Below are 10,432 nucleotides of genomic sequence, written 5' to 3' on the forward strand. Positions count from 1 at the left end.
TACAGAATTCAGCCAAATCTACATGAATCTGAGGACGAAATTTGAGTTTCTTCGGTTTTACTGTTTTTTGAGAACATCACTACGTGTCTCGTTCTCTTTCAATAATTGATACACATTTTTAGAAGATTTCTCTGACAAATTAAAAAGTACAACAAAAATATTCTCAATGTACTGATGGATTTTGAGTATAGTAATATATAAAACTAAAAGTAGGTAAGATACAACAGGACATGCAGCAGTATCCATGTATGTAGGGTAAGTTCAGCATATTGAGTAAAATACCTCAGGTTCATTTTGCTGACACTTTGATCAACTTGTAGTTTTATATAAACAGAAATTTGAATGCCAAATCTTTACTTTTCAGATAGAACTACTCTTTGCAGCCCAGCTAAACATTAACGGAGTTAGGGCTCCCTCTAGTGGTTAAAATCCCCTCCACTGGAAACGTCTTAGATCATTTTCTTGTTTTTACTGTCTCATCTGTAACATTTTATTGTAATGCTTTGTTTGGATTTTCCTATTGTTTGCCTCAAATCTCCTTTTTAATTTGCGAAGCACCTTGCAGTTATTTAGAAAAGTGCTTTATAAAGATTACTAATTGCCTCCTGTTCCCAAAGTCGCCAGCCACTTGAAACCTGCTTGGATTGTTAAAATGATTCCATCCTAAATTACCTTTGGGATCAAGTAAGTTCCAGCTACCATTTTGAATGTGGTCTCAGAGGCACAGTCACACTTTATTTTGTGTTATGCAGTTTGTTGATTTTAAAAAGGTTTTATTCTTGTCTTTATATAATTGTAGTTTTTTAGTGTTCAATGAGGAAAGAGACGCAAATAAATCTCGAAAGACGTGTACATAGTGTAGCCATTATTTCATCAGGCCTGTGTAGTTACAGATGTAGGTCGGCAAAATAACACTGTAAATCTTGGAAAAAACATCACTAATACATGGATAAACAAATTCACCTTTTACTATCATGTAAGAAGAGGAGTCTCAAACTGGCTCAATAGAACACAAACCCAGATTTTTGACGTAATTTTATTTTATTAGAATAACCATATTTTCTAATGACAGAAACTGATCAAACCAGACAGGGGTTTCTACAGAGGAATATTTCCACGTTGGTAAGCGACAGCTCTCCATGTTCTGCTTGTTTTAAATATACATGAGTAGCAGCTCTGTGCTCGGAGCAGAGCTGCACGAGCCGAGGACATAAATATAGAAAACTGCTGAGTGCGTAGTGGAACTCTGGGGGTGAGTCGTCGTCTGAGGCTCAGTGGAGGAATGGAAGGAGGGGCTGTGTTTTTACTCGGTGAGGCCGAGCTTCTTCTTCAGGGACTCGGGCATCTCGGGGGGAGGGGGACGGGGCAGGCGGAAGTAGACCTTGACTGAGTCGTAGATGAACCACTGCAGTGCGGTCAGAGTACCGATCATGATGATACGGGCAACCAGACCCTTCCACACACCTAAACACAACACAGACACCATTAGAGTCAGACTCCTGGATGAGTTACACTAATCTGGGCCCCTTTCATTTACATCAGTTCCTCATTCATTTAGAAATTTGGATCTCATACTGCAACGTAAGTTTAATGTTGAGGGTAGTGGTGTGAAACCATCTCTAATATTCTGATGTCATTCACATATGTAGGATGGAAAAAAAACACAACATTTAGTTGTGTGGATATATGGAAACATTTACAGGAGAATAAAAACAGGAGCTCTGCAGTGTTTAACATCATTTTCAAGGTTGTACCAGCCCAGTTGGTACAATATGGATACAATTATCAAATTTTCACAAATCTATCTCAACCACTACTCCAGATTATATAATTAAATGAACTGAATCCAGTCAATTGGCATGAGATTGATAGAGCAACTGATTTAAAATTATTCAATTAATCTAAAATAGATTAGCACTGAGAGCACATACCTCTGCAACGGCCAAATCCTTCTTAATGTCTTATTTAGTAAAACTATGTATGAAATTCCAGGCTCTAAAATAAATCTGTCATTCCTTTTTTGGAGAAAATGAATTTGGCTTTTACTAAGACTTGCCTTTATAGTCACTACACTAACCTATATACATACAAGTCAACACAAGATGAACATTAAAACACTTATAACAAACAATTATATTCAGTGTTACTGTTGTAGTGGATCATTGTTGTTGATCTCGTTAAAACAATAATTCAGAAAAGTTCTGTCAGTTGTGTCCGTCCACCAGACTTGCAGCACTGGAGGCGCCCTGTCTGTAGAGGACAGGGCTGCCAGTGATGCGGTTGGGCTGGGGGACAGGTAGACTGTTCTCACACGCCAATGACTCAAGCACCTCCAACTGTACAGCCAGAAAGCTGCTGAGGAGCACTGCTCAGAGAACAGCGCCCTCCAGAGGTGGATCTAAGGAACGTGTTGATCAAACCTTGCCTACTGCACTGTGCTGCTGAATTGTTACTGTGGAATGTAGATACACACCTTTGGGTCCAAGCTTCTTGAGGACCCCCATTGCAGTGCTGCCCGACTCCTTGTTCAGCACAGACACCACTGAGTCAGCAGGATGGGACACGATGGCACAGAACACACCAGCTGCACACAGAGGAGAGAACCATGTTAAAACTTTACTCCGTACAAACAGCACATTTTTTGTACTAGTTAGTGGAAATAAATCTGAAATATTACTGGCAACATTAAGCTTTGTTAGTAAGAAACATTCTTCGATTGATTTCAAGTTTTCAAAGTGAGAGACTGTGTGCCTCCCTTCAGAAGTAGGGTGGGAAAGGCACATCCTCAAATCTTTGTTCACTTGCCTATTTTTTGCGCAATCTCTGGATGCCTACGTAAACATGATTGTGCTGTTTGATCACATAGGGACTCAACAATTGACAAAGACAGCGATCAGTATTTCCCACAGAATAATTCAATTTATGGCACAACAGGGGTGCACGCTCAACAGATTCTGAGTGACTAAAGAGTGAAAGATAAATTCTCGATATTAATGCCAGAACTGAAGCTATGATGTCTGTGTGAATGGTAAAAACTTTACTGACCATACTACAAGCATGCAGTAGCACAAGAATCCAGCAAATAGTGCGTTGAATGGCGCTGCACACCAAATTAGAGATCTTATTTTATAATGATGTATAAAAGAAAATTTTTTCCTGATGAAAGAGTGGCGGGACAAATTTTAATTTGGTGGGCTGCCACAGTCTAGTTAATTAAAAGAAAAACACTGGCTATAATACTCTTTGACATCACTTGAGACTGTATTAAATACAAGGTTTGTCTTCTAGTATTAGTTGTTTGTAACTCAGAAAAGTGGAACAGTTAAATTCCCCAAAACTCCTTTAGATTAGCGAATAACTAGAGCAACATTTTTCACTTGCATTCACTGAACCTCCCCTAATATTTACTCTTAACTGCTCTCGGAAGCTCATCTGGTTCTGAATAAACTAATGTGTGTGCAGTCAATACAGGTTCTACACAGAATACTGGAGGCAGACAGCTCGGGTGTTCTGTTACTTACCAATGTAACCTGCCACGAATGTGACGACCAGCTGCTCGGACTTGCTGCACTCACTGCGGGGCTTGGGAACAGCATACTTGTAGAGCAACTCCACAGTGCGCTCAAAGCAGGAAAACTTCATCATGGTGTAAGGAATCTGTCTCATCCACAGAGGCACCACACCCTTATAGAAACTGGAGTTACAGCAGAAATGTTACTTTACAGTTGTTTCCAGTGACAGAATTCTGACCTAATAGTGACTTTTCTTTTGTGAACGTAACTCTTGCTAGGCTAGTTGTAACACTTTGTCCGTCCACCAGACTTGCAGCACTGGAGGCGCCCTGTCTGTAGAGGACAGGGCTGCCAGTGATGCGGTTGGGCTGGGGGACAGGTAGACTGTTCTCACACGCCAATGACTCAAGCACCTCCAACTGTACAGCCAGAAAGCTGCCGAGGAGCACTGCTCAGAGAACAGTGCCCTCCAGAGGTGGATCTAAGGAACGTGTTGTCATCAGAAACCCATTTTCTATTCATTATTCAGTCACTAATGCAGCCATTATAAAATACCTCTGATTGATAATGGAACTGAATCCTAAGGAAGTGTCGGAAGGCAGCACACTTACGCCCAGATCCCCTCCTCTTTGAACATCTTTGGAACGGCCTCTCTGAGGGTGTTAGCGAAGCCTGGTTGGGTCTGGATACGAACTTTTACAGCCTCCATGGGAGCCAGAGCGATGTCAGCAAAGAACTCTGCGCTGGCTGAGGCAGCCAGGTACAATGATGTCCTCCAAAGGTAGGTGTTCTCCTATTGGGCGACACCACAAAAATGGTCAGAACAAATATGATATGTTAACAGACAAATAACTGTGGCAAAATAGGTTTCTAGACAATGACCAGTCAGAGATGATCCACATGATATAAACATCCTTGATTTAACATCTTGATTTAAGACACTGTGGTTTGCCGTTCCTGATTCAAAAATGTCTCATTTCCAGAATTATGTGAGAAATCAATTTAAGATATATATATATTTAAAATCAAACAGATACAACATATATCTATATATAAAATCAAGTAACACAGAATCTACCTTATTCAGGAGATTTAATCTTGAAAATAAAGCTTTCGAACATGGACAGAAAAGGCCATTTGAACTTATGCCTTTATTTATTTATTATATATTTTTTAATGTTGCATTTCAGAAAACCCGATGGTACTTCAATGTACTAAATGGATATGTTTCGCAATGGTGCAGTAATTGTATGTTGCAGTGTTTCAACTAGTAACAATGTTTCTGCCTGTTCAGTGCCTGTTCTGTGGCATGTTTCCAAAAACATGGACTGATGAGTCAACAGTTGAACTGGTTCATAATGAGTCTCAACAGGTTTAATGTCCTCAGACTTGCTCCAGGCTTCATGATGACCACTTGTACAGGCATGCAACCAACAATTTCATCAAAAACATTGACAACTTCATTCCATTTATGCAGATGTGTGTGTGGACTCACCTCTCCCAACAAGTCACTGTAGAAGATCTTAAACATTTCGTAAAGGCCAAACTTGCACAGGCCCTGCATGGAGTAGCCAATGAAGGTGGGGGCCCAGCCCTTTGCCAAGCCTCTGACACCATCTTCCTTCACTGTGATTGCGAAGCCTCGGCCAATGCTCTTGTATTTATCTGGGTCCACCTGAAGAGAAACACTGCAGTTAGCATTAAGTATTTAAAATCAAGGGCAGTTCTAGCTTGTGGTTTGGGCAACATTTATAAGTCCGTGGAAAGACTTTGTACTTAGTTTTTTGGTTTTATTGAGAAATTTTCTAACAGTCACTTGCCACAAAGATATTGTACTGGATGTACCTTGTACATAAGTACATGTGTATCAACAGTCAGTTCAAATCAATGTTGCGTTACTAATGTTGTGCATCAGTTAATAACTGCTGTACTCAGGTTTATAATTTCTGAATCATCAAAAATGAATTCACAGCATATGAGAGGGTTTTGAGAAACTTGTACATATCGTCATCTCTGGGTAACTGAGATGTGGGACAAGCTGCTGACTGTTGCTACTGTGAGGATCAGCTTCCATACAAACCTGCAGACGGCACTTGACAAGATCGAGGGGCACAACTGCTGTGTGTGTTACACCGCAGCTCAGGATACCCCCAAACCCACACAGGGCATAGTACTTTGTGGAGCCAAAATCGCAGCTGACTCCCTCTGTGGTAGAAGGGAGGGGGACACACAACAAACATGCAACATGCAGGGTCACATGCGACACAGAACAAAAATCATCACCAAACCAGAACCACATAATGGAGAAGTTGTCACTGAGGATTGTTTGGATTCAGTGTCAGGACTCTTCCGTTATAGATGGCTCTGCCACTAACATGCCACCATTTGTTATGATTACACCCCAAAGGTTGAACAAAATTAAATCATTGCACACATGTGATTTCAGTATGAACTTTCAAGGACCACAGGGATGTTTCACATGTTAGGCTATTCTCTACAGCAAGTAAATTACTCCTCATCCCTTTCCAAAGAATACCACACGTTTAGATTTGTTTACCATCTTACATTCAGCCACTGCTCCCAATTACTTGAGTAAAATAAGCAAGTTAACTTTCAACCTGCAACAGATAACACTTTATAATGTCATAAGACATCAAGAGCTGTATAAATGATAGAAAACACTTAAAAATGTGGTATGATAACATTAGCTTTCAAATGTTCATGATTTGTAGATCATTGACTAAAAATGTAAAAGATCAATGTGGTCCTACAAATCTATGATTTAAATTGATTCAGGAATAAACCTAAGGATGAAATACATGATTAATAGGCATATGTATATCTATTTTTTGCACTTAGGCCGCAAATTACTTAATCATCACCATGAGGTCTGTGTCTTACGAATCATTATCTACGAAACATTCTTACCTGATATTACTATGTTCATCAGTCAGTGTATTAATTAACAATAAGTCTGACATCAGGCAGTCCTGACATACAGACCACCCCTATGGTGTCAAATAGCAAAGTAAACATTTGGGCTGTGCTCTCACTCAGGTCTGGCTCTCTTGACCTTCACCTACACGAGTCCTCTACTATGACTGAGGGCAGGCGAAGGGTGGGGGGGTTGACAAGGCGGGCAGTAACCATTGAACACACAGGAACACTGGTGCAAAATCATGCAACCATGTTATGATCACTCCAAAACATCAAACAATCATGGGAATCAATACACCATGACAAAAAAAATTATTTCACAACTGGGCTGGCTCATTTTCTTTCATGCAAATTGGTGCATTAAAAAAAAAAGGACAAAAAACGGTTATGGATAGGCGGGGTGTGACATTAAGAAAATGGCTTTGAACCATGGAGACAGACCTGCAATCTGCATTTGACCAGATCAAGGGGAACGACTGCTGTGTGTGTGGTTCCACAGCTCAGAATCCCACCAAAGCCACACAGGACCAAATACTTCTGAGAGCCGAACTCACAACTGTTGCCCTCTGAAGAGACACAGGTAGGATTTGAAACAGTTTGTGAATTTATTTTTTTAAACACTAGATGTATAACTGGCTTAGAGTTTAAAGAATTCTACTGGATGTGCGATTGCCTTCAAACCAACTACATGTCAAACCAAAAGCTATAATAGGGAGACACCTTATTTTCCCAGTCTTGGTCTTATGCAACAGTTAGTGGTTTAACCCACCTACCAGCAACTGTTTACAGTTCCAATTACAAAGCTCCATAACACCTCACTAGTATTACCAAACTTGATTCACTGCAAAGTAATTAACACAAAAAATTGACCACTCCTGTTAATAATAACCCCTAACCCACACTTATAACCAATGGGAAGGAAGTGCATTTTGAAATAGGTAGATGTGCTTTCATCCACAAACTGAAATTATTGGCACTTGACTTAAATCAAAAATCAAATAAAAGCATGTTGACATCTCCCAAACAAGTGGTTGATCATAGACTGTCCAGCAGCATGGAGGTGAAGACGGTGTGGTGGGCAAACCTATCAACTGATACCATTTCAACTTTTAGATCAGAATTGCACATTTTGGATACTAGACCCCCCCCATGTGACATCAGAGTATTGATTTAAAACGTGTCAGAAGTGTTTCAAGCTAGGACAGTTTGTTCTTGGTCACCACTGGGCAGCTCACAAGTCGTGGGGGTCGTATGCAGTTATACAACTTAATTACTGATTCAATAAAATAGTATTTATTCCGCTTAAAACGTGAGCTGTCAAAAACGTAACAGACTTCTACCGCAGCGCAAGGGCACCACATCGCTTTGTCCTTCCTTGTCCTCCACAGGACTGTGCGTAGTGAAGGCCTAGAAGCTCTGGTCTCTAAAGTCACATTGCATAGCATTGTTATAACGGTTAAAAAGGCCTGATGACTCGATGCAATGCATACATGTCAATTGCATATAATAATAATAATGTGTTGATAGTGAATTACACAATAGGGGTTGGGCTCAGGCGACCGAGGCTCGACAGCTAAGCTAATGCGGCTAACTCTGGCACTGTAGCCTGCCTGCGGACATGTATGCTGGGGTTACCGTCTGCGGTGGCGGCCGCTGCCAGTCTGCGGGTCGTCTGTCCATGGAGGCTCTCGCGGGGCTCCTCCGCTTTCTGGAGGCTGAACAGGGGGGCGCTGAACGGGTTGCCCCGGGCGAGCTGCGTCAAAGCGGTCGGGTACATGGTGGTGGTCCTGCCTGCTGGCGGAGCTGAGGTGCAGTGAGCAACTAGTTAGCCGTGTGGTATCTGTGGCAGCCTGGCCACCCCCACAAACTCTCACACACACACACCTGAACATTGGGATGCGATGTCACGTGCCTATGCTAGTCCAGTGTCAGAATGACCGTGAACAAGAATTGCTAACTTTTTTGAATGAATGCTAGGCTACTTTGACAATAATGCAACACAAGAACAAGTTACCCCAAATCCTCTAGTCTAGAACTGCATTAAAGTGATTCCCTACACATTCATGTAGCATTTCTCGTTCTTCTTCTACGCCAATGCTAAAAAAGCTATGCTAGGTTGCATGCTAAGCTAGCATGGCTGCTTCAAGGTGGAACGTCTTTCCTGCACAGAAAAACGTAACATCGCGGGAAACTAAACTGCTCCATGGACCTGACGGCAACATAGAAACATAATCGTCCCGACCGAGTCGTCGTGTAATATTCCATGCATGCTATTTTCATTGATTAATGGAACTCACTCTGCTCGTGTCTTAAGATGGCGCCTCCGCTTCGCTGTGACCGGCCGCTCAGAGACCGGATGACCTCCCGGTAAATAGGTTTGTCCTTTCGTGACGTCAACGGGAAGTGTGGGCGGGTCCGTGCGCTCCTCCGCGCCGTAGAGAGACGCAGAGGGGCTGTCAGTCAAGGCCTCCGGTCCAATCACATACCTGGTGATACATTAAGGCGGGGCTTGTATGGGGACTTGGGAGGGGATTCATCGAACGGCAGTTTGAGTTTCTCCCTCAAATAAATGAATGAATGTTTGTCAGGAGTAGTTTATATAGAATAGGGATGTGTTTGTTTGTGTGTGTGTGTGTCAGCAATCAGTTATATAGAATAGGGACATGTTCGTGTGTCAGCAGTCAGTTATATAGAATAGGGACGTGTGTGCGTGTGTGCGTGAAAAAGAATGACAAACAGAGAGTGGAACATTAAGTGGACTAAGCTGTGTCTATTACTGTCTCGACTAATGCGGCTGAGAGCGAAGCCCCCCTGTAGGAGCTGATCACTCAACTCACTATATTCCTGATATTCCTGAAAAAGGACCGACACCACACACATTGCACAAGATGGCATTCAGATCAATTATTGCACTGTCGATCAGACAAGCCAACTTTTTTTAAACTCTTAAAAATTTTACATTTTTTTATTATATCTCTTTCAACCAGTCATTTGTAGTGCTTTATTGTATCCATTGTCTTGCATTTACTTCTTCACACTTGTAATAGCACTGTATGCATTTTCTGTTTCTAGGTCTGTGAAGCATTTTTTTGAAAAGTGCTACATTTATTATTATTAATTAGGGGTGTTAGGTAGAAGCTATTGCATTGTTAAAAACTGTTAAAATTGCACATATAAACTGTAAACATTGCAGCTTTGTGTCAGTGCAAGTAGTGAGGTGGAGAGTGGGCTGAGGCCAGCGTCTGTATTTGGCAGTGATCCGTACATGTAAGGCAGTGGGGTAGAAACTATTTGTGTCGAACTTTTCATGTTTATGGTGGGGTGGGTCTTTGCTAAAGCCTATAGTTAGGCCTGGATCAGGTGAGTCCTCAACCATCACCTAGTTATGCTGCTATAGGTCTACACTGCTGGGGGAACTCCCATCATCCACTGAGCACTACTCCCCTTCTCTCTGCCCTCACATTCATTTATTTATTTTACTACCCGTCACTAACCGTGTCTTTTTCCTCCCATAGTCTCCCTCTCTTTGCAGGTATCTCTGAGTCCAGAGCTGCAGGATAAGAGCAGAGCTGCAAAATAACAATTAACAATAATACTTATCAATTACTATGTTTTCATTATAACTAGTCAGAGGTGAAACCTGATGGTGCACAAGTCTCTCTCTCGCTCTCCGGGCGAGGCAGATGGCCACCCACATGGAGTATGGTTCTGCTGGAGGTTTCTTCCTGTTAATGAGTGAGTTTTTTTTCCTTTCTCTCCACAGTCCCCAAAGTGCTGCTCATTGTGGGAACCGTTGGGTTTCTCGATACATTTTTAAAGGTCTTGACCTTCTATGTAAATTAACTTGAGATAATGTATATTATAATTTGACGCTATACAAATAAAATTGAATTGAAAATTGAATCCTTCCAATGAGTTTTGTGAAAATCTTTTGGTTTTTGTGTAGTCCTGCTTGTACACGTACATGGGATATTCACCAGCTA

The 10,432-nt window shown here is 41.5% G+C and overlaps 1 protein-coding gene and 2 non-coding genes across 4 annotated transcripts; all 3 read right to left on the reverse strand.

Moving 5' to 3' along the window:
* Positions 1 to 1,022: 1,022 nt before the first annotated feature.
* slc25a3a (solute carrier family 25 member 3a) lies at positions 1,023 to 8,900 on the reverse strand. Of its 2 annotated transcripts, none has more exons than XM_035147357.2 (8): positions 8,747 to 8,900; positions 8,085 to 8,252; positions 5,593 to 5,717; positions 5,008 to 5,187; positions 4,124 to 4,305; positions 3,522 to 3,694; positions 2,474 to 2,584; positions 1,023 to 1,464 (listed from the first exon to the last, which is right to left on the reverse strand). In XM_035147357.2, the coding sequence occupies exons 2-8, from the start codon at positions 8,224 to 8,226 to the stop codon at positions 1,304 to 1,306; spliced, it is 1,074 nt and encodes a 357-aa protein (XP_035003248.1). In that variant the 5' UTR covers positions 8,227 to 8,252; positions 8,747 to 8,900; the 3' UTR covers positions 1,023 to 1,303. The 2 variants fall into 2 exon arrangements, with proteins under 2 accessions (XP_035003248.1, XP_035003247.1); XM_035147356.2 differs by lacking the exon at positions 5,593 to 5,717 and adding an exon at positions 6,891 to 7,015.
* On the reverse strand, positions 2,210 to 2,412 carry LOC118102029. Its single transcript, XR_004694618.1, has one exon. It is a non-coding gene; the product is annotated as a small nucleolar RNA SNORA53 (small nucleolar RNA).
* On the reverse strand, positions 3,805 to 4,007 carry LOC118102028. The gene has a single exon (XR_004694617.1). It is a non-coding gene; the product is annotated as a small nucleolar RNA SNORA53 (small nucleolar RNA).
* Positions 8,901 to 10,432: the final 1,532 nt, after the last annotated feature.

This window comes from Hippoglossus stenolepis, chromosome 22 (genome assembly GCF_022539355.2).
Source record: "Hippoglossus stenolepis isolate QCI-W04-F060 chromosome 22, HSTE1.2, whole genome shotgun sequence".
Taxonomy (NCBI): Eukaryota; Metazoa; Chordata; class Actinopteri; order Pleuronectiformes; family Pleuronectidae; genus Hippoglossus; species Hippoglossus stenolepis.